The 24,823-nt window shown below is 41.4% G+C and overlaps 1 protein-coding gene across 2 annotated transcripts in view; it reads left to right on the forward strand.

Moving 5' to 3' along the window:
- The window catches only part of Abhd6 (abhydrolase domain containing 6, acylglycerol lipase), a 49,263-nt gene that overhangs the window by 19,565 nt on the left and 4,875 nt on the right, over positions 1–24,823 (forward strand). For both annotated transcript variants that reach the window (XM_021647329.2, XM_021647328.2), the window contains exons 3-8: positions 10,984–11,140; positions 12,533–12,646; positions 14,087–14,219; positions 18,592–18,749; positions 22,564–22,618; positions 22,803–22,903. In XM_021647329.2, the coding sequence (XP_021503004.1) occupies positions 10,984–11,140; positions 12,533–12,646; positions 14,087–14,219; positions 18,592–18,749; positions 22,564–22,618; positions 22,803–22,903 (718 nt within the window). The remainder of the gene's footprint in view (positions 1–10,983; positions 11,141–12,532; positions 12,647–14,086; positions 14,220–18,591; positions 18,750–22,563; positions 22,619–22,802; positions 22,904–24,823) is intronic.

The following is a 24,823-nucleotide window of genomic DNA, read 5'->3' on the forward strand; positions in this document are numbered from 1 at the left end:
AACCACTGAGCCATTTCTCCATCCCACTCTAGAATGAGGTGAGAGACAAATAAAATTTCCAATTATCTACCATTCTTACCATCTTTACTTCTGCCCTTTTCGTCCTTTTCTTCTGTATTTTCTTTAGCATTAAGTCTTTAAATCTATGTTTTGGCTGTTTTAAATTATTTATTTATTATTATTGGAGGCTTGCATGCCACAGCTCATGTGTGGAAGTCAGAGGACAGTTTGTGGAATTGTGTGTTCTACCATTATTGTTTTGAGATGGTGTCTCATTGTAGACTCAGCTGGTCTAGAACTCCTGGCATGGCCAAGCCTGATTTTGAACTCCAAAATTCACACCAAGTAAATAAGTGATCCTCCTGCCTTAGCCTTCCCAGTTCTGGGATTACAGGCTTGTCCCACTATTGCACCAAGTTTTGTGTGCACTGTCTTGAGTGTCAGTACTTGTTCTGTTATTTATGGAAGAATGATATTTCATTGTTCCTGCTAGGTTTTCATAGGGTTTGCATTTCTCAAACCCCTGTTGAAGATTCAATCCCGATGGAACAGTGTTAAAAGGACCTGAAAGAGGGCACTAGGTCATTTAGAGAGATTAATGCTGTACTGTTGAGATTGGACACATTACTACATGGGAGGTGGTTGCTATACAAGTCAGACAGAACTCAGGATCTTCCTGATTCTTCTGCTCAAGTGCTGGGGATATAGGGATGAGCCACCATGCCTGGATTTTAAACCCATTTGTTTACAAAGTGATACAGGGCTGGAGAAATGGCTCAGCCGTTAAAGGCAAGACTCACAACCAAAAATAAAAAGCTTTATGAGTATCTCTACTGTAACATGGAAAGCTTGCCCTAAAAGGTAACTAATGTAAAAGAATGAAAGTAGAGGTAAACACTTACTAAATTCTAGCCTAGCTATTGTTGCCTAGCAGAGGATTGAACACAAGGCCTGTGCATACAGCAGGGCCTCTAGCACTGACCTCTATTCCTCGATCTTAAAAGGTTGGCATTTGAAAGGAAAGTGCTGTGCTTCGTTGATCTTTTTCCATACCACTGTCCATTTATGAAATAAAGTTGACCTCTTTTGCTTCAGGATGAAATGATTACTGAAATAGACCAGGTTCCTCTCCATACTGTACATAAGCCTCGGGAGATTCATCTGAGCCTTGGGCAGTTAGAAGGAACCTTTGCACATGGAGACGAGTGCCAGGAGGCTGATGCCCTCTATCTGCCCTCCTTTCTGGCTCCTTTTGTTTCACTGGCTCGCGGAATTTTCCACTGGCTGCTCAGGCTCCAAGCCTTGGAAAGCAGCGAATAGAATAAAATGGTTTATGATCTTTCATTCTCACTGCCTTTTCTTTGTGGAGGGGGCTGTCACACCTCCAGAGGGTCACTCAGGACCCACCTCTGCACTGACAAATCAGACGTCTTGTCTCACCATTACACCAAGTTTCATGTACACTGTCTTAGGTGTTAGTACTTGTTCTGTTATGGAAGAATGATATTTCGTTGTTCTTGCTAGGTTTTAATAGGGTTTGCATCTCTCAAACCCCTGATGAAGATTCAATCCCAATGGAACAGTGTTAAAAAGGACCTGAAAGAGGGCACTAGGTCATTTAGAGAGATTAATGCTATATTGGTGAGATTGGACACATTACTACATGGGAGTTGGTTGCTGTAAGTCAAGACAGAACCTCATATTTTGTTTTATCAGTGTGTGACCACTTGTCCTTTTGGCTTTTTCTCACAAGTTGAAGTAGCAGGAAACCGTGACCAAAAGCCAAGCACAAGTCACACATGGCTCAGATTTCCCAGCATCTAGAGCAGTGGTTCTGAACTTCCTAATGCTGCAGCCCTTTAATACAGGTCCTCATGTTGTGGTGACCCCAACCATAACATTATTTTCATTGTTACTTCATAACTGTACTTTTGCTACCATTCCGACTTGTAACTTGTAACTTGATATGCAGGCTATCTGATATGTGACCCCTTTGAAGGGTTGTGACCCATAGGTAGCAAACCACTGCTCTAGAACCATTACCTGAACAAACTTCTTTCCTTTATAAATGACCCAGTCTTCAGGTTTGTTGTTGTTGTTGCTGCTGTTTTGTTTTTTGTGATAGAAACAAAAAACAAGGCTAGTATAATCATACATATTGGACATCCATTCAACTGCTGATGAACACTTGGGCTGTTTCCATGTTTGCCTCTTCTTTCATAATAATGCTGCAGAGCAAACAGTTTATTTTAATGAACAAGTGATACCACCAGCAGCCAGTGACCCCACTGAGCAGAGCATTTAGTCCTCTGTTGGTGGTCAGTATGATTGAATGATATCTTAAAGCCTGACTCTGCCAGTCACCCAGCTCTGAGGGGTTTCCAGCAACAGACATACTGTGCCTCATTGTGTGAACTCACATTCACAGGCCAAAAAGAAGACTGAGCTAGTCGAAGAGGATGAAAATTCTGGAGTACTTTTCAGATCATGCCAGATGGCATGGTGACATGAGGGATTGAGATTTTAGTAACAGCACCCGAGATTCTGTCCCAGAGCTGTCAGAAGCCCTGCTACCGGCTTCCTCTGCTGCACTGAAAAGCACAGCCTGTTTCCTCCTAATCTTCTCACTGCAAGTGCATTTACACAGTGCTCTCACAGGCTTTCCCACGTGTCACTTACATCCCTCAACACACTACTCTAAAGCCCCTTCTTACCTGCCTGCTGTGATTACCAGTAGACTTGCAAACCCGGCTGAGGACTCAGGTGACTCTTCAATATTGTCACACAAACAGAAACAACAGGTGCTAGCAGTAGCCCTGCAGCACATCAATCCCTATTGCCCTGCTGTCTGGGCAGAAGGGCTTGAAGTCACTGGACATCCTGACTCCCTCTAGGATCTGCTCAGCTCCCCAAGGACCAGAGACTGGTGTCCCCTGTAAGCCATAGCTAGTCTTCTCAGCAGCTTCTTCTAAGTGATCCTGGAGCTTCGCCAGCCCACCTTGACAATGTTGTGGTCCACTGTGGCTCCTACAGAAGTGCCAAATATTTCCTCAGGAATCATCAGAATGCATGCTATGGCCATGCTGTGTGATGGGCCTTGTCATTGGTGTGTTTCTGGTTTTCACTTCAGAGTGGAAATAACAAGACTGGTCTCACCATGGAAAAGACTGAGATTGTCTAAGTTTTCTAAAGAAACTTGCTTATAAAATTATGGAAAGCAACCATAGCAAATCATTTGGTTATATAAATATAAAAAAGAATAAGAATTAAAAATAAAGATGTAAGCTGGTGGTGGTACACACCTTTAATCCCAGCACTTGGGAGACAGAGGCAGGTGGATCTTTCTAAGTTTGAGGCCAACCCGGTCTACAGAGTGAGTTCCAGGACAGTCAAGGCTACACAGAAAAACCCTGTCTTGAAAAACCAAAAAAAAAAAAAGAAAAAGATATAAATTCTGTTTGCCAATGACAGGACTGTGTACATAGGAAGTCTGGAAGAATCTATAGATGATTGGAATTAATAGGTCTAGGTGGGAAGATGGTTCGGTGGTATAGTGCTTGCCAGATAAGAATAAGGATCTGAGTTCAGATCTCCAGCACCCTGGAGTCGGTAAGCCCAGTGTCGGGGAAGCAGAGATGGGAGGATCCCTAGGGTTGTTGGCCACTATTCTAGCAAAATCTGTGAGAGTCAAATTCAATGAAAGAGACCCTGACTCTTGAAAATTAAAGGGGAAAAACAATTGAGAAAGACACCTGGTGTCAACCTCAGATCTTCTCAAGCACATACACATATGTGTATGCACCTACATACATGTACACGTATACACAGACACCAGATATGAATTTAGATAAGTTGCTGAATACAAGATCAATAACTGGGGCTAGAGAGATGGCTCGGCAGTTATGAAACTTGTTGCAAAAGACCTGGGTTCAGTTCCCAGCACCCACATAATGGCTCACAACCATCCTTAGGCCCAGTTCCAGTTGATCTAACAGACGAATACATGGTACACATGCATGCAAACAAAATATTCATATACACAAGTAAATAAGTGAATCTTAAAAAAAAAAAACAATAACCAAAAATCTAATAGCATTCCCATAATCAAATGAAATAATCAAATGAAAATGAAAAAAGTTAACTGTTACTACTTACTCTAGTGTCAATAACTCTTAAATACCTAATAATAAATCTAAAGTATAGCATGGAACTAAGGAGATAGCTCAGTGGGTAAAAATGCTTCTACACAAGCCTGACGAACTGAGTTGGGTTGCTGGAAACCAGGATGGAAGAAGAGAACTCACTCCCAAAAGTTATTCAGTGACCTTCTTATTCTCTTTATAGCATGTGCATACCCAAATAACAATAATAAATTAAAATTTTAAATACTTTTAAAGATTTACTTATTATGTATACAGTGTTGCCTGCATGTATACCTGCACACCAGAAGAAGGCACCAGATCTCATTATAAATGGTTGTGAGCCACCATGTGGTTGCTGGGAATTGACCTCAGGACCTTTAGAAGAGCAACCGGTCCTCTTAACATATGAGCCCTATCTCCAGCCCTAAAAGTTTAAATATTAAAGGTAATACTCCCTTTTTAAAAAGAACACAAAAGGGCTCTACAATAGAAAACTAAACGGTATCCATGAGAGATAGTTGATGATATCTAAATTAAAGGAAGGATATACTGTATTTGTAGGTTGAAATATTTTTTTTTCTTGCAGAGCTGTTATATTTTTGTACAGTATCCCCTAAATTAAGTGGCTAACCATCTTAAATCCGAATAGGTTTTTTGTTGGTATTTGATAAGCAGTGTGTTGCTTAGTTTTTGGTCAACTTGAAGGGTCATCTGTGAAGAGGAAACTTCAATTGAGAAAATGTCTCCATTTAATTGGCATTGTCTTGATTAATGAATGATGTGGGAAGGTTCATCCCACTGTGTGTGGTTCCCCCACCCCCTGCCCTGGGCAGGTGATCCTGGGTTGTATGAAAAGCACACTGAGCAAGCCAGTAAGCAGCAGTCCTCCATGGCTGCTGCTTTACTTCCTGCCTTGAGTTCCTGTCTTGGCTTCCCGTGGTGGACTGTGACCTAGGCTATGTAAGCCAAATAAACCCATTCCTCCCCACGTTGCTTTTGGTCGTGGGTCTCTACCACAATAATAGAAATCGAATTTGAGCAAGTAAGAAACTTTCATTAATTTAGAGATGTTTAATTTTTATGTGATCCTTCATGTTGGATGGAAATAATATCAGCCTCATTTTACAGATAAGACTAATGAAGCTCTAGATTAGAACTGACCTCTTTCATGAGGGGCAGAGTGAGCTGAAATAAAGGCATTTTATCTAGAATTTTAATTTCTTTAGAAGTTTTTATTAGCATGTATCAGCTAGAATAGTTAGGGTGAGTTCTATTTTAACATTTTCATACATGCCTGTAATGTATTTTGTCTTCACCCCTTGTTACCCTCTCTTACCCTCTCCCATTCCTGCTAATCCCTCCACTTTCCAAGGTAGTCCCTGTTATACTTTCATATAATAAGTGAGGCCTTTTTGTAGAAAAACATACTTGTTTTTATTTTACATGTCTGAGTATTTATCTGCATGCATGTATATTATCACATGTCTGCATGATGCCCATGAAGGACAGAAGAGGGAGTCAGATACCCTGGAACTGGAGTTATGAGTTGCCATGTGGGTGCTGGAAATCGAACCTGCATCCTTTGCAAGAGCAGTCCTTTTAGCTGATCCTTCTCTCCAGTCCATCTGAGCAAATTCTTAATAAAGAAAAGGGCCAACTAAGCAAGGCAGTCTTGGAGAATGAATCTAGATGATTTATATTTCAAGCTTTCAAGACTAATTATGAAGTTACAAAAGTCAAGTTAGTGTAAGACTGTAACAGAGGACAAAAACAAAACAAAAACAAAACAAAACAAAAACCAGTGGACCAGAAGTATCCAAAAGTAGATTTACAACTATATGGAAAATTCACTGTGTTAACAAGAGATCCAGATTGGGGAAAAGTGTAATTTTTTTTGGCTTTTTTGGTAGAATTATTATAAGTTCTGCTCCTCAAAGATGCCCTCCCCTTTCTGAGAGACCTGTGACCATGACAGAGTATTCATCTCATGGTCATGCTAAGTTACAGTCTTGGTGTATGTTGTATGCAGCTGATTTTAAGGCAGGAACACCATCCACAGGGGTTGATCTAAATGACCTCAGCCCTTAAAAGCAGAGGGATGCAGATCTTCAGCATGACTCGGTGCTTTATTTGAATCAGAGGGGCCTTCCAGGAAGGAGCAGAGAGGTAGGCTGGAGGAGGCAGAGAGTTCTCAGCTGACAGCCAGCAAGGACACAAGGACTTCAGTCCTGCACCCCCAAGGAACTGAGTTCTGCCAACAAGCTGAATGGAGGCCACCTGCCCGAGGCATTGATGTCAACACCGTGTGACATGCTTAGCCGAGCTTACTTTTCGCCAGCACAGGGGATCTAATGAAGGGGGCTTTTAAACTCCTCTGCGTTTGCATATTGTTTCATAGCAATAGAAAAATAAGCACAACCCTTTTGCAAGTTCATGCTCTGCCTCAAAATCAAAGCCTGGCAGATTGTAGGTTTATGTAAGTGTTCAACAAATCTTTCTTTAAAAAACATGGAAATGTGTTTTCTTGACATTGAGGTAGGCAGAAACATGGTATTAAAACTTTTAGCTATATAGATTGTTCTTCAATGAAGAAGTATTGTTAACCATAAAGACCAGACTGGCATGTAGCTCAACCTGAGTGTGCCCAGCATGCACTGGACACTGGGTTCAATTCTTAAGTGTATTTTCTCCCAAAAGAAGACTATTTCGGCAGTAAAAATGAAAACCAAGCGGTGGCAGTGTGGATTTGCAGTTCATAAAGACCTTGCAGCTAGCATATATAAGGAATTCCTCCAGCAAGTCTAAAGAAAGAGCATATAACCAAAAAAAAAAAAAAAAAAAAAAACAGACAGACAACTCAGATACTTTACAAAGACAGTATCAAATGACCCATTAGAATAAAATGCAACCATATTCTAGTTCACTGGTCATAGGGACACTTAAAACCACAATGAATCTTGCACTTGGGAGGCTAAGCAAGGGGCACTTAAGGTCAAGTATTCAAATCTGAACTGAAAACAAACACAATGAGATACTATCACCTACCTATCAGAAAGGCTAACGTTAAAAACAAACAAGCAAAAAAAAAAAAAAAAAAAAAAAAAGCTGGGGCAGGAGAGGTGGCACAGCAGTTAGGAGCACTTGCTGCTCTTCCAGAGAACTAAGGTTCAATTTCTAGCACCCACATGGTGGCTTACACCATCTGCAACTCCAGTTCCAGAGAATCTGATTCCATTTTCTGGCCACTAAGAGCACTGAGCATGCTTGTGGTACACACAGATGCACAGAAAACATCCATATATACAAAAAATAAATATACCTCAAAAACAAAACCAACCCAATTGCTTGGTAGTGCTGACACATGCCTTTAATCCTTTAATTAGGAGGCAGAGGCAGGCAGATCTCTGAGTTCGAGAACAGCATGGTCACAGAGTGTGTTCCAGGACAGCCAGGGCTATGCAGAGAAACCCTATCTCAAAAACCAAACAAACAAAAACAAAACAAAACAAATAATAATAATAATAATAAAAACCCAACCAAAACCCCAACATGACTAGCAATTCTAAGTGTTGGCAAAAACAGTAGAGCTATCCCCAATTAATGATTATGAACTGGGTGTCTAAAACAACAGAACTTTACTTACACTGTCTCATGGTTCTGGAGGTTAAAAACGTGGGACTGGGGTGTTTGCAGGGTTAGTTCTCTTTATGGCTGAGGGAGAATCACTTCTCGCCTCTTCTGAGTTTCTGGTGAATGCTGCCATTCCTTAGGGTATAACTGGTATGCTGGTCCCAACCCCTGTGTTCTCACATTCTTCTCTACGTGTTTTCCAGTGCTGGGGAAGGAACCCGGGGCCATGCACGTGGGAGGAAATACCTTACCACCGAGTTGCATCTCCAGCCCTTCTGTTTGTGTTTCTGTGACCTATTTTATTTTTCAAGACTTTCTTTTTTCTTGAGATTTCTTATCTCACTGGGGCAATATTCTTGGAAGTATAATTAATAGGCCAATTTTAAAACTCCTGATAGCTAATGCCAGATTGCTCCCTAGAAAGGTAGGACATTAGAACTGGTCTAAAAGAAGAAAAAAAAAAAAAGGAAAAATCCTATTTTTCAGTTTGAAAGTCTACATATACAGAAGCTGTAAGAGAACCAGACTGTCAGGGCTGGAGCAATGGCTCAGCAGTAAAGAGCACTGGCTTCTCTTCCAGAGGACCTAAATTTGATTTCTAGCACCTACATGGATGCTCATAACTATATGTAACTCCAGTTCTCAAGGGCTTCAGTGCCCTCTGCTAGCCTAAGTGGGTACCAGACATACATATACACAGGCAAAACACTCATACACAGAAATTCTTTTTTAAAAAATTAGAATTTTTTCTGTGTTGTGGCTTACACCTTTAATCCCAGCACTTGGGAGGCAGAGGCAGAAACAACTCTGTGAATTCAAGACCAGCCTGGTCTATATAGTGAGTTCTAGGACAGCCAGCGCTACATAGACCCTATCTGTAAATAAATAAGTAAATATAAAATTTTAAATAACAGAATTTCTTCTGTGCTGACAGTGAGGGTAGACCAGTACCAAAGTACTCCTAGGAAAGACTTATCTCATAGCTTGGATAGCTTAAATCATAGCTAAATGTATGCATGCATTATTCCTGGCTTTTGTTTCATCATTTCTATAAATTGCATATGGCCAGGTAGAGAGAGGCTGGGAATTTTTCTCTTCCCTGTTCTGGCCAAAACTAAATGAATCAATTTCCTTCTTCTTTCTTTCTTTCTCTCTCTCTTTCTTTCTTTCTTTCTTTCTTTCTTTCTTTCCCTCCTTCCTTCCTTCCTTCCTTCCTTCCTTCCTTCCTTCCTTTCCTTTCCTTTCCTTTCCTTTCCTTTCTCTCTCTCTCTCTCTCACTGGTTCCTGCTTCCTGAGATTTTTGTTTGTTTTTGTTTTAGAAAGGCTAGCAAGGGACCTAAGAGTCCTGTGGTATAAAAGAATGTATTTTATTGCTTGTTTATATGTTTAATTATTAGTGAACTTTACCATGTTTCCTGTGTGCATTTAACATTAATATCTCTTCTGTCCTGAGTTATCCTTTCATTTATTTTGCCTAGTAACTGAATTACATTTTTAGCATGGTTTATATTAGTTTGTATGCTTTTTGTATATTAAGGATGTCAGTCCTGGCTGAGGGTATAGCTCAGCTATAGAGTGCTGACTTAGCATGTGTTGGGCTCTGGGTTTGTCCCTTGAGAGGTGAGGTTGATAACAATCTGTGGTTATCATATTTGTTACAAATATTGCCTCTAATTTTTCCTTTAATCCTAGAAGATGACACTTGGAAAGAGATAATTTTTTAAAATATAATGCTAACCATTATTTATTGAATATTACCATGTTTTGTGGTAATTTTTGTGTAGATTGGGGCTGGAGAGATTTCTCAGTGGTTAAGACTGCTTCCTGTTCTCCCAGAAGACTGGAGCTGAGTTCCCAGCAGCCATCTCAGACAGTTCACAGAGGCCTGTTACTGCAGCTCCAAGGAATCCAGTACCCTCTTCTGGTTTTGAAAGTACTACACACATGCACATACACATATTCAGACATGAATGCATGCACACACACAATAATTTTTAAAAACCTTTTCGTGTTTATTATCATATTTAACCTTGAAGGAATGCAATGTTTTCCTCTTACTGTCAATGAAGAAATATACATTTAAGGTCACATAGTCAATAGCTAGGCTGTGACTGAACATATAAACTCATATAGTAAGGAGCCAGTACTTAGAGTACTGAAATATGCCTGCTTCTTCCTATGAAAAGCCTTAGGCTAGCCAATTTTATTATTTTTAGTGTTTTGAGTAGGCAATGCAGTAATTGCAAAAGGATCAAAAGAAATGCAGTTTTAACTCTCCCTGCCAACTCTGTTCCCTTTCCTACCTCTCACTTCATTCCATATTTGCAATCCAGGGATTTGACAGTGCCTTGTGTACACACCCATGCTTTTTCTGTAGATACATGTAAACATGAATATATGGCCAGATTTTTCATGAATATGTGGTCACTTCTCTTCCCCCTTATGCCATACAAGGTAGTAATACATTTCGATTACTTGCTCTTGCAAGACTTGGCTGCCTCTGTAGTGTGAAGTCTATTACAGAGAAAATATCTGGATGATTTAATTATCTTTCATCTCTGAAGAGATTTTTCATGCTGAGAGTTCAATTTGTTTCAATGGTAATTTCATATTGAAATGGACTTGAGGCCAAATCACAGCCTTGCCAAGGCTTACGTAACCAACAGAAGCTGAGCCTTCAACTGCTGCTGTTTGTGGAACAAAGCCAGAGGACAAGCTAGTCAGTGTATATAGGTCTTGAGTAGGGAGTTAGTTCTTGAGCCTTGAGACCTGTCTAACAAACAGTTGTTGTGTGCAGTGTACTGTTTTTGTTGTTGTTGTTTTTGTTTTTCATTCAGGTGCTAGGGTTTTTTTTTTTTCACTATTCTTTCTTTTATTACCGTATATTAATTGTACGGCATAATGAGTCTCATGATGACATTTCGATGCATGTATGTAATGTATATTGATCCTGTTACTCTGCTGTCTAGGACATCGTCACCCACACACACACACACACACACACACACACACACCCTGTAGTCCCCTCTCACTTTCCAAATGCATGTGTGACATACTTCTCTTCCTAGTGCTCCTTGAGATGCCAGTAAGGATAGGAGCTGGCAGAAGCATCTGTTTCACCACTAAGTAGCATCTCTGGAGAGGACCTGTGTCCCTCCTGAAGCCATGTACCCTAACCATGCCACTTGTGTCTTGCCTTTCTTGACCCTAGGTACTGGCGGAGGACACTGGGTATGCAAGTCCGCTATGTACACCATGAGGACTATCAGTTCTGTTACTCCTTCCGGGGCAGGCCAGGACACAAGCCATCCATCCTGATGCTCCATGGATTCTCTGCACACAAGGATATGTGGCTCAGCGTGGTCAAGGTATACGTCCAGACTCTTCTGCCTCAAAGAGGAGAGGGATGGGAATGCAGCTCAAGTTCAGTCTTAAAATTAATGAACTATATTATTCAAACTCTTTTGGGGGGGGTTCAGAATTGACTGAGGTGAGCGGTATTTTAAAAACATATGTTTCTGGAATCTTCTCACCTTGGGGATATTGTAGGCAGGGGTCAGGGTGGGGTGATCTAACATAGCTTTATCTTAGAACTGCCATGATGTTTGAGGCTGGGCTTTTCCCAAAAGTATTAGTTCTCTTACATTCCACATTTCCTCTTTCCTTTCCTTTCCTTGTTTACCCCCAAACTCTTCTTTCTGCTCTTTTTTTTCTTTTCCTTAATCATTTATAGAAATGGTCTGGATCTGGCAGGGTTTTAGAACGCTTTTCGAAGTTGCTTTTCATGCTGTTGACTTGGGTGGCCTCTCACCATGCCTTGTGAGAACAGCCAGCTGGTGGGAGGCTGAGGCTGGCACCTGTTTGAGACACAGCATTCCATGTTCCTCCTTCAAGTGGGACAGTATCTGAGGGATCATAAATGTCTCCAGGAGGAAAAGCGCACATACCGTTGAGGTGCTTGTGTTCTTTCTTTCCTAATGCCACCTAGAGGACAGCTATCTTCAAGCCTTGATGAATCTTTTTTGTCCCCTCTTTAGTAAACATCTTTGATAACTGATGTTTCTTAGACTCCTGGCTAAAGTTGGTGTATCTTTTAGGCAGAGAGGAAAGATGATTTTGGAGAATAATTGTCTCAAGATTTAGACCCTGATGAAGAAAAAAAAAGGAAGTTGAAACCAGCCTCATGGCTTTGGGTAAAGGCACTGCTCCTTTTGGCTCTGGAGTTGGCTAGGGCTCTGGGAACCATCTCTTCAAGTTCCAAAGCAACAGCCATGTGGTGGGAGGAAGTATGGCATGGGAAGCAAAGGAAGTTGTACTGAGCAAACAGAGTTGTTTAGAAGTCTTAAGATGTTGGAGCCATCAAAATGGCTCATAGGGAAAGGCACCATGTAAGCCTGATAAGCTGAGTTTGGTCCCTGGAGCCCACAGAAAGTGGAAGGAGAGGACCAACACCTAAAACATAATGGTAAAATTTAAAAAAAAATAATAATAAGCCTAAGGTATAAACCTGCTAGCCAGTGTTTTGCATCCCTTCTCCAGTCACCCACTGAGCCTCTTTTCATCTGTGCACCAGTCTGGGGACCCTCTCATTTCTATGAGTGTTCTGTCGATACTTACTCACATTTATCATGTAAGACACATGGAGGTTCAGAAACAATCTTAGTGGCTGTTGAGGTCACTGGATAGGTGAGGCTATTTCTCCAGAGAAATGGGAAGATATTTTTTTTTGTGGATCACATACTGACCATCTGGGTTTTCAGTTCCTTCCAAAGAACCTGCACTTGGTCTGTGTGGACATGCCTGGACATGAAGGCACCACCCGCTCTTCCCTGGATGATCTGTCCATAGATGGGCAAGTTAAAAGGATACACCAGGTAAGCGGGAGGCTCTACCCGAAGTGCCCAGATGGTTTCCTAACACATGGACAGCAGGCAAGAGTTGCACACTGGCTCATGGCCAGTCCCTAGTATATTCAATCTCCAAGTGATTGCAAACAAAATGGCAGCTTAGGGTTATCTTTGGCCATTTTCCTTTAAGCCTATAAACTTTTTGTTTTATATTTTGAAATAGGGTGTCATGTAGCCAGAAGACTACCTTGAACTTCTGATTTTCCTGCCTCTACCTCTCAAGTGCAACAATTACAGGACTGTGATACTACATGTTTTGTGTGGTGCCTGGGAATCAAGCCTAGGAGTTTGTACATGCTATGGAAGCACTCTACAACTGAGTTATATCCCCTGCCCATTTGTACATGGAGAAGTATAATCTTAGCCCTCTGAAAAAGGCGTTTAGAATTCTACAGAACTGTGCCCTTTGTAGAGGTCTATTTTTCTGCTCTGTGTGGTTAGGGATGGGAGACTTTACATACTGCTGTGTTTTAGAATCCATCTCTGGCTCTCTACTAAAGTCACTCATTAGCCCTTTCTTCTTTCCATCCTTCCTTTCTTCTTTTCTTCCTTCCTTCATTTATTTATTTATTCATTTTTTGAGACGGAGTTTCTCTGTGTAGCCTTGGCTGTCCTGAAACTTGCTCTGTAGAGCAGGCTGCCCTTGAACTCAGAGAGATCTGTCTGCCTCTACCTCCCAAGTGCTGGATTAAAGGTGTTCAACACCACCACTCGAATGATCCCTTTCTTCACAGAATAGTTTCTACGTTTCAGGTTCACACTGGTGTTTTTTTCCAAGTTAGAATATTTACTTGGTAATTTCTGCCTCTGCTGTTAAACTATATATTTTAATGAGGCCTTATTGTCTGGCTCTTTGTTGTATCCTTAGCAGCTAAACATTATTACTTATATGTAAAAAATATCCAACAGATGTTTTTCCAATGAGAGATATATGCATAAATGACTGATTGGACAAATGACTACCCAGATAGTGCTTCAAATGAAGCAGGAGTCCTCAGACTGGCCCCAGGCTGTCATCTACTTGTGTAAACTAAATTTTACCAGAGCACAGCCACGCTTGCTTACTTAGGTATTGCCTCTGGCAGCTTTTGCAACACAGTAGCCGAGCCAAAGAATGACACAGGGACCAGCTGACCCACAGAGAAAAAAAAAAAAATTGATGGCTTGGTTCTTTATAGAACAGTTTATGACTTGTTATGGGAACTCTCGGTATTTGGTTTATATTTATAAATGACCCTACAGTCACATGTGCCATATAAAGCAAAGTATGTATACTTCATAGGACTCACCTAGATAATGGGTCAAATAGCGTCAGACCCAGAAAAGTATTAAGTCGTATTGGGGGGATGGGAGTTCATTGCTGACATCTCAGCTGTAATCATGTCTCCTCTTTATTTTTCTTCCTAGTTTGTAGAATGTCTTAAGCTGAACAAAAAGCCCTTTCACCTTATAGGCACCTCCATGGGTGGCCACGTGGCTGGAGTCTATGCCGCTTACTACCCATCTGATGTCTGCAGCCTGTGTCTTGTGTGCCCTGCTGGTGAGTTACATAGCCAAGAACAACCTTACAAGTGTCTTGGATTTAAAGAAACATTTGCATAGTTTCTTTTCTGGCTACTTTAAAAAGTCATCTTTCTGGTACAGACTGCAAAGACAGGCAATGTTTCCTGGTATCTCTGACCAGGTAAGTTGTACGATGAGACCCATAGCCAGACTGACTTGAGCTGTGGAGCCAACCCTGTTGCAGAAAACTGGAGGTAGGCAGTGGCTGTGCACACAGTGCCAAGTGGCACCTGATTCTTGACTGTGATGCTTATGTTAGCTTCCAACATTTATTGATCCCCAAGAGCTAATACCTTTTATAGACTGAGTACTCACCTAACCTTGTGAAATGCAGGTACTACTATGTTCTTTTGCCAAAAATTTTCGAAAAGATTTTTTTTTAAATAATTTTTATCATTATGTGTTTACTGTACAAAGCAGTGATTTAATAGAACTATTTTCCTCTAAGGTATCGTGTGCTGTGACCATAGTCATCCTCATTCGCTATGTCACACCGCTCACTAGTCCCCCTTCTTCCAAGTAGTCACATGACGAGAACTTTTTAAAAAGTTAGTGTTTTTAAATTTCTCCTCTCATATTTGTATATGTATTTTGTACATATTCACATACACACACACATACATCTTAGAATAATTTGAGCTATAACTCCAGAAGTTACTATCTCAAGTTGAAGTTTTAAATTTATTTTTCTCCCATCAGTCTTTAAGTTTAGATTGATAGGACACGGTAGATAAAATAGTAATTTCTCTCTTTCTCCAACTTGATTCCTGTCCTCTTCTGTCTTTGATATTAGGGCATTATTTACATATTGTAAAGTGGATTTTGTTTGTTTGTTTTGACAGAGTCTATCTCTTTTTTTTAATTTTTTATTAATTACACTTTATTCATTTTGTATCCCCCCATAGGCCCCTCCCTCCTCCCCTCCCGATCCCACCCTCCCTCCTCTTTCTGCATGCATGCCACTCCCCAAGTCCATTGATAGGGGAGGTTCTCCTCTCCTTTCTGATCTTAGTCTATCAGTTCACATCAAAAGTGGCTGCACTGTCCTCTACTGTGGCCTGGTAAGGCTGCTTCCCCCACAGGGGGAGGTGATCAAAGAGCAGGCCAATCAGATTATGTCAGAGGCAGTCCCTCTTCACATTACTATGTAACCCACTTGGACACTGAACTGCCATGGGCTACATCTGTGCAGGGGTTCTAGGTTATCTCCATGAATAGTCCTTGGTTGGAGTATGAGTCTCTGGGAAGTTCCCTGTGTTCAAATTTCCTTGTTCTGTTGCTCTCCTTGTGGAGACCCTGTCCTTTCCAGCTCTTACTGTTTCCCACTTCTTACATAAAATTCTATTCACTCTGCCCAACAGTTGCCCATCAGGCTCAGCATCTGCTTTGATAGTCTGTAGGGCAGAGGCTTTCAGAGGCCCTCTGTGGTAGGTTCCTAGTTTGTTTCCTGTTTTCTTCTTCTGGCTTTCAGAAGCCCTCTGTAGAAGGTTCCTAGGTTGTTTCCTGTTTTCTTCTTCTTCTGATGTCCATCCTCTTTGCCTTTCAGGATGGGGATTGACCGTTTTAGTTAGGGTCCTCTCTCTTGCTTAGTTTCTTTAGATGCACAGATTTTAGTGGGTTTGTCCTATGTTGTATGTCTATATGAGTGAGTATATACCGTGTGTGTCTTTTTGCTTTTGGGACAACTCACTCAGGATGATCCTTTCCAGGTCCCACCATTTACCTGCAAATTTCATGATTTCCTTATTTTTCATTGCTGAGTAATACTCCATTGTATAGATGTACCACAGTTTCTGCATCCATTCTTCAGTTGAGGGGCATCTGGGTTGTTTCCAGCTTCTGGCTATTACAAATAAAGCTGCTACAAACATGGTTGAGCTAATGTCCTTTTTGTGTACATGAGCCTCTTTTGGATATATGCCCAGGAGTGGTATGGCTGGATCTTGGGGAAGCGCTATTCCTAGTTGTCTGAGAAAGCGCCAACTTTCTGGTGGGAATGTAAACTTGTACAACCAGAGTTGTACAAGCAGTGGAGGAGGGTTCCCTTTCTCCACAACCTCTCCAGCATGTGTTGTCCCTTGAGTTTTTGATCTTGGCCATTCTGATGGGTGTAAGGTGAAATCTCAGGGTTGTTTTGATTTGCATTCCCTAATGGCTAATGAGGTTGAGCATTTCTTTAAGTGCTTCTCTGCCATTAGATATTCCTCTGTCGAGAATTCTCTGTTTAGCTCTGTTCCCCATTTTTTAAGTGGATTACTTGGTTTGCTGCTTTTCAGCTTCTTTAGTTCTTTATATATACTGGATATTAGTCCTCTGTCAGATAAAGGATTGGTGAAGATTCTTTACCAATCTGTAGGCAGTCACTTTGTTTTGATGACGGCGTCCTTTGCTTTGCAGAAGCTTTTCAGTTTCATGAGGTCCCATTTATTGATTGTTGCTCTTAGAGCCTATACTGTTGGTGTTCTATTCAGGAAGTTTTCTCCTGTACCAATGAGTTCTAGGGTATTCCCCACTTTTTTTTCTAGCCGATTTAATGTGTCTGGTTTTATGTTGAGGTCTTTGATCCACTTGGACTTCAGTTTTGTGCAGGGTGATAAGTATGGATCTATTTTTATGAGAGTATATCTCTTTAGTCCTAATTAACCTTGAACTTGTAATGCTCCTGCCTCAGCTTCCTGAGTACTAGGATTGTAGACAGAAGCCATCACACTTGACTGAAGTGCTCAAATTATACTGATTTTTCTTTAATTATGCATGTTTTACTTGCATGTATTTTATGTGCCATGTGCGTGACTGGTTCCCTTGTTGGTCTGAAGAGGGCATGGGATCCTTCTGGAACTGGAGTTATCAGAAGTTTTTGAGTTACATGTGTATCCTAGAAACCAAACTGGTGTCTTCTACAAAAGCAATGGGTGTTTTTACCCCCCGAGTCATCTCTCCAGCCTCTAATACTCACATTTAGATGTATAACTCAGTGACCTTTTACATATGTGATAATTATAGAATCAAAAGTATTTTCCCATTTTCTAGATGAGAACATTAAGGCACAAAGAAATATCCTTAGTGCCTGAGCCAGGATAGAAGCAGATCCCAGACTCTCTGAATCCAGACCAGATAGCCCTTTTACAGTACAGCTTCTTTGCAGTGGTTCTTAGCCTTCCTGATGCTGCAACCCTTTAATACAGTTCCTCATGCTGTGCCAACCCCCAGACATAAAATTTTCATTGCTACTTCATAACTGTAATTTTCCTGCTGTTATGAATTGCAGTGCAAATATCTGATATGCAAAATATCTGCTATGCTACCCCTGTGAAAGGATCATGTGACCCCCCCAAAAAAAAGTTGTGACCCACATTGACCTTTAAAACCCTTTAGCTAGAGGCTGAAGAGATGGCTCTGAGGTCAAGAGCACTGGCTGCTTGTCAAGAGGACCCAGGTTCAATTCCCAGTACCCACATGGCAGCTCACAGCTGTCTCTTAATTCTAATTCCAGTGGATCCAACACCCTCACACAGGCATACATGTATGTGCACAGGTATGAATATGTGACTACACATGAAATAAAAATAAAACTAAAAACAAAATTTATATATAATATATATGTATGTGTGTGCACCAACAAAACCCAACCATTCAGCAACCATGAAAGTTGATCATTTCCAGGCCTTAAGGATACTGAGCTCAAAGACAAGCTTTCTGTGGATTTTTTCTTCCCCTTTTCTCAGAACTGTCTCTGAAATCTATTGGTCTCTTAATAATAAAGTTTGGGGACTGAAGGAGCAGCCACCCAGGGAAGGTTATTCACTTTCCTGGCAGAAGGTCAGCCCTGAGCATCATCATATGCTTCCTCCAGTCTCCTTAGAATAACGCAGGCATGGAGACTCGCAGTGCTTCCCACACTCCACCGTGCTCATCCCCTTGCAGCTTGTTGAAATACAGATTCTGATTCAAGAGGCTAAGGGACAGCCCGAGTTTCTGCATTTCATCCTGGTCTGTGGCCATGGGATGTACAATCAGATCTAAAACATAATATTGATTTAATCTGGACTAGCTTAGAATTTATTATGTAGCCCAGGTTGGCCTGGAATTTGTGGTTCTCCTGTCTCCACCTCTTGAGGCATGTATTACCATCATGCTTAAATCAACCCTAAAATATCTTGGATAATATATTTTTTCTGTACTTTTCAAAATTCGATTTTTACTTTGAGCAAGGGTGCTAGTACCAGTTTAAAAGGGATCTCCTAATGAATGAAGCTCAGCATGTTAATGCAGGTTTGTCATTGGACGTTTTCTCGGGCATGGTAAGAAGTTGGGTGTGTATCACCAGGCTCTTCTGTTTTTCATCCCAGGCCTGCAGTATTCAACTGACAATCAGTTTGTACAACGGCTCAAAGAGCTGCAGGAAACAGCTGCTGTTCAGAAAATTCCCTTGATCCCATCCACCCCGGAAGAGATGAGTGAGATGCTGCAGCTCTGCTCTTATGTCCGCTTCAAGGTGCCCCAGCAGGTGCTGTGTTTCAGTGCTGTGCCCTTGCCCTCCCCCTGCAGATCCAGTTGGATCTGCTCTCTGACTCCTTTCTGTCTGCTCCATTTATTCAACATGTAGCTTAACGGTAATATGTCAGACACTGTGCTGCACACTGTGGTAAATACATAATACAGGGAACTTCCCTGGGCACATACAAGACAGTGCAGGAGGTGGACAACTAGTCGACAAAAATTTACACATTGAAATGAGTTTTAGAGGTAAAATGAAGAGGGTGTAGATATTTAAGGTACTTTGAAGGATCATGTGTAGAGTGGGAATAAAGGTACATAGATTTGTGGCAATAAATAGGAGGAAGGAAGGAAGGAAGGAAGGAAGGAAGGAAGGAAGGAAGGAAGGAAGGAAGGAAGGAAGGAAGGAAAGAAAAAGTGACTGGAGCCTAGAGGGTGAAGGAGAAAGGAGTTGGAAAGGCAGGCAGGGGCTAAATCACATTTTCAGCTTAAAAAAAATTACAACACTTGTAGACTTGTACATTAAAAAATTGTTTTGGATGAACTGAAAAGGCTTTCCATCTATGAGAGTTATATTTGTTGATATTGAAACTCAGAAAATTTTAAAACACAAACATGTACATTTGGCATCAGAGATGATATTATCTTATGTTATATAGGTACCAAATGACAGTATGCTTAAGAGAATGTGGGTGAAGGGCAATGACAGTGGGTGTCACTGAGTAAGAACACAATATGACCTCATGGTCTCCTAAGACCTGCTCTCAGAAGATCTTGTAGGCCCATGTAGGTTATGGGAATGAGTCTGTTTTTCTTAAGCATAGTGGGTGAGCCACTGGAAAACTGTAGGGGAACACAAATAGAAACAGAGTTAGCTTAGAGGTGATGCATACAGACTTGGGTAGGAGCACTAGAGCTGAGAGCTGATATGAGTTGTAAGGAAGAATGGACAAGACTCATTGGCAGGGTGAAAGTAGAGATCAGGAAAAGTGAGGGGTCATAGGTGACTTCCATTTCTTGAGACTCTGTGGGTAAAAGTAGCATTTTCTGAGTAAAGAAAAGAGAGGAGGACCTTCAGGTTTGAAACTTGTACTGAGAGTTCCATTTTGGATATATTAAGTTCAGATTGCATTTGAGGCCTTCAAGGAATGTGTCAAGTTGTCAGTTGGACATTTAAGTGATACATAGGGAAGTCATGGGTCTGAATGAGATCATTTGAGCACAAGATGTGGAGAGGAAAGTTCACAGCTGAGGACTTATGAACCCAGATTATCTCCTGTGTTGTAGGCAGTGAACCCTGACTCAGGGTGGGGTGGTGTCCTCCTAGGTTGTGAGAATGGATGCTATTTAGACTTTGTGACCATGACTCTGTAAGTTCAGCATATTTCTGGGGAAGCATCTAAATCTGTTCCTGTGGTGTACTCTGTCCTCTACCGTTTTAGTCATAAAGTGACACTGCCCTCTTTCACTTATGATATCTTTATAATATTGTGACCAAAGGAGACTCCATGCTTTTGGTTGCTGGGGATAAGAAAACACTGAGAGCAAATACATGTTGGCTTCAGAATCCTTTCTTTCCCAGGAGGTCAGGATGATGTACTGCTGAGCCCATTAGGCCATCTTGTGGTTGTGTTTGTTCACATGTGTCTTTTGCTCTGTGCTCTGTAAGATCGGGGCCTGTCTCCAGCCTTCAGCAGTACACTTTCACAAAGGTCCTACTTGCACAGATTGGATGAATGGTGGATATTATAGGATGCCGTAGTGTCAGAATCATAGAGTGGGTGGGTGGGTAAGTACAGGATAGATGCATATGAACTAATGCCATATGTATGCTTATATGATTTAAGGTGGCACAGTGGGTGGGTGGGAGGTGGGTGGCATGAAGGCTGGATTATACAGGGATGGAGAGTAGGTGGATTAGCAAAAGTAAATAAGTAAACGTATGATTCAGGGAAAGAAGATGAATAAAGGAATTGATCAATCAATTAAGCAAAGTTGGAGACAGATGTGTGGATGCATAGATACTGGTGGATACAAGGATACATCTGTCAGGGAGCACAGTTTTGGTAAATAAACAACCCCTTACCTCTGTGCTTCCCCTTTCAGAACATCTCGGATTCTCGTCAGCTGATTTAGTCCAAAACATCCATGGTTCCATATACTAGTGAGCTTTCTACCACTGTGGGAAAATACCCAAGATCATCATGGGAAGAGGCTTCAGGCCATTGTTTCTTGGCCCCTTCACTTCAAGTCTAGAGTGATTCAGAACATCCTGACAGGAAGCATGTGATAGGTCAGAGCTGCTTATCTCATGGAGAACAGAAAGCAGACAGGGACAGAGCCAGGGTCCCAATATATCATAGCTCACAAATGTATCAGCAGTGACCTGCTTCCTCTTAGGAGGCCCCACCCTGTAAAGTTCACCTTCCCGTGCTACCATAGCATTTAGTACATGGTCTTTTGAGAAGCACAACACTAGTCTTCCCAACTTTGGTCTGCATAGGACTTCTGAGAAAGTGTGCTGAAGGGGTCTAGCCCTGGTCCCTGGTGGATGAGATAAGTGTCAGCAACCTTTGTGAACCCTGTGCTCTGCCTTAGAATCCTGAAGCAAGGAAGGGACTGCTTTACAAATAGCCACAGCCACCTGTTTGGGTTAGTAGCTCAGGGCTTGGAGATCTTGGCTGTCATATATTTGCAACAGCCCTCAGCAAGGAAAGCAAAGGCAATGTCAAAGAATAATCTATGCTCCACAGCACAATGGTAGGCTCTCCAGAGTTTTCTTAATAGTTTATTTCTTTCTTCTCCTCTTCCTCTTTCAAGGTCTTCTTGGGTGGGAGAGATGGCTCAGAGGTTAAGAGCACTGGCTGTTCTCTGAAATGTTCTGTGTCCAATTCCTAGCAACCACATAGGGGCTCAAAACCATCTATGAGTTCTGGTGCCCGCTTCTGGTATGGAATACATACAGGCAGAATACTGTATAAATAAAAATAAATTAGAAGGAAAAAAAAGGGAAGAAAGAAAAAGAGGGTCTTCTCATGTCTCACAGGCTAGCCTGGCACTCACTGTTTAGCTGAAGTTGAATTTAAGCCCCTAGCCCTTCTGCCTCTACCTCCAGAGTGTTAGGATTACAGGCATGCTGTACCGCATCAAGTTTATGTAGTGTTAGAGATGACCAAGGCCTGATGCCTGCTAGGACAGCATTCTGCCAACTGAGCTATGTTTCCAACGACTTCATTGTTTATAAGATCATCAGTCCTCATGGTTCAATCTTGTTCTGCATTTGGATATAATTGAATAATGACCTGATATTTTATTTATTGAGATTTCTGTCTTGAACTAAACCAAGAATTTCTCAAGATGCCATGCTATTATTGCAGGTGTCTTTAACATAATCTGCAGACCTTTGGCTTTGCAGCACTTCCCAAGTTCCTCCCTAAATTTTTTTTAATTATTACATTTTAATGTGAAAGGTGTTTTGCCTGTATAACTGTGTACCACATGCATGAAGTACCTACACAGGTTAGAAGAGGGCAGCAGAGCCCTTGGAATTGGAGTTCCAGATGGCTGTAAGCATTCTTGTAGTTCTGGGAAATGGTCCTCTGCAAGAGCAGCAAGTGCTGTTAACTACTGAGCTATCTCCCGGGGGCCCCTAGTTTGCTTTTGTAAAGCCTCCCAATTATAGTCTACATTCTGGGCATTCAAAGCCCAGCCCTGGGCGGTGCAGGAGCATCCTGAGCTTTCTCCCTTGTGCTGCCCCAGAGCTCTAACTGGTTAGAGGAAGTGAGATTTCACTCCTTTTCTAACTCTGGATTATTCATCCTCAGATCCTTCAGGGTCTTGTTGATGTTCGCATCCCTCATAACAGCTTCTACCGGAAACGTAAGTAGCACTGCTCCAGCTTGCAGCTTAGTGGCTAGCTGCCTTGTAATTTGTAAACCTCTGTACTCAGAATGTTTTCTGGGCCCCTCAGTAGAGGAAGTAGTAGCCTGGACTTGACAAAGCCCTGACTACTGTCTATGTGTAGAACCTGCATACACTTACTGTCATTTTCTTCTCTGACAAGTGTTTTTGGAAATCGTCAGTGAGAAATCCAGATACTCTTTGCATCAGAACATGGACAAGATCAAGGTCCCAACTCAGATCATTTGGGGAAAACAAGACCAGGTATGTCACAGGGACCTGTAGAAGAAAAGCAAGTGGTAATCTTTAAAGTGAGCACCCCTTGGTGGGTTTCTTGTGTCGGGTGCCAATGTCTGCCACAGTTCTGTGAGCTGGGAGCAGTAATGTTTGATTTTTAACATGAAAGGGAACTTATGTCTGTCTGTTTATTGAGATAGGCTTTCTTTTGCCATGTAGTCCAAGTAGTCCAAGCTGGCTTCTACATGAGATTTTCCTGGCTTCACATCCCAAGTCCTAGAATTACAGGCTACCAGTGGGGAGTACGGGGCCTCACACATACATCACTCTCCCTCTAAGCCATACTGCCAGTCCTAATTTACATCTTAGGTGTAGAACCTATATTCTGTTATATGAGAAAGGGAAGCAGGGTGTATCTTGTGTCCAGGAAATGGCAGCTAGCTTAGCAATACAGACCCTATTTAAATCCAAATTACCAAAGCCATTTTGACGTATGGTATAAAAAAATACCAAAAGAAAAATTAATCATGTAAATTTTGTGCCCTTTGCATCCAAATCCTAGTTCCTTTTTCCTTTACTGCTTCGTAAGATTTCTTGAATTTTCTTGAGCTAGAAATTGGCAAACTGCCTGAAAAGAGCCAAATAGTAAACACTTGTAGCTTTGCTCTCCATAGTCTCTGTTACATTCACTCAGTTCTTCTCTGTGTGTCAAGATATCATAGATGATATACAAAGATATGACATGGCTGTGTCACAGGAACTGTTGTTTATAAAAAGAGCAACAGCAGGGACCATCCCTCAATGGCAGATCACTTCAGTATCATGTGAGGAGGCTATGGGTTCAATTCTTAGCACTATAAAACAAAGCAAAAGCAGCTACTGTTTATCTGCCCTTACTCAGCTCACAAGTATACGTATGTACAGTACAGATAGATAAGTTTGTGGAGTTTGTTTTGCTTTGAGACAGGCTCTTATGTAGCCCAGGCTGGCCCAGCCTTTAACTCACTATGTAGCCAAAGATGGTCTTGGAATTCTTCCTCTACCTCCAGAGGGCTAGGATTGGTATGTGTGTGTGTGTGTATTAGTGTTTTGCTCCAAGATCTATGCCTTATATATGTAAAGATATATATATAGATAGATAGATAGATAGATAGATATCTTGTAATCATTTTATATCTGCTTATATAGATCTATGCACTCTTTTAAAAATAGTTTTATTTCAAGCCAGGCATGTTGGCACACACCTTTAATCCCAGCATTCAGGGAGTCAGAGGCAGGCTGATCCCTGTGAATCTAGCCTTGTCTACAAGAATCCAGGGCAGCCAAGGCTACACAGAGAAACCCTGTCTCGATAAAAAAAAGTTTTATGTCAAAATAATTTCAAACTATTAGAAAGATTTACATGTGGATGACTTGAGGCAGGATGAGTGTGAGTTCAACACCAGAAAGGGCTGGTGAGATGGCTCAGCAGGCAAAGGCACTTGCTGCTAAGCCTGGCAATTTGAGTTTAATTATAAGAACTCTTATGGTATAAAAAGAGAACCAGGTCTTGAAAGTTGTCCCCTGCCCTCCATACATGTATATGTGTACATGCACATGTGTGCATGCATGGAAGTCTATAAGTGCGTGCACACACACACAAATGTTAGTTAGTCTAATTTTAAAAACTATTAAAGGAGTAAGGGTCTGGAGAGATGGCTCAACAGTTACCACTGACTGCTCTTCCAGAGGACCCAGGTTCAAATCCTAGCATCCACATGGCTGCTCACAAACCATCTGAAAATTCAGTTCCAGTGAAACCCTCTTCTAGCCTCCTCAGGTATTAGGCATGTGTGTGGTGCACAGACATATATGCAGGCAAAACACCTATACAGTTGAAATTTTACAAATAAACAGACAAGAGCAAAAAGAAAAGAGTACAGAATGCTCTTACACACCTTTGCCATA

Source organism: Meriones unguiculatus, chromosome 9, assembly GCF_030254825.1.
Source record: "Meriones unguiculatus strain TT.TT164.6M chromosome 9, Bangor_MerUng_6.1, whole genome shotgun sequence".
Lineage (NCBI taxonomy): Eukaryota > Metazoa > Chordata > Mammalia > Rodentia > Muridae > Meriones > Meriones unguiculatus.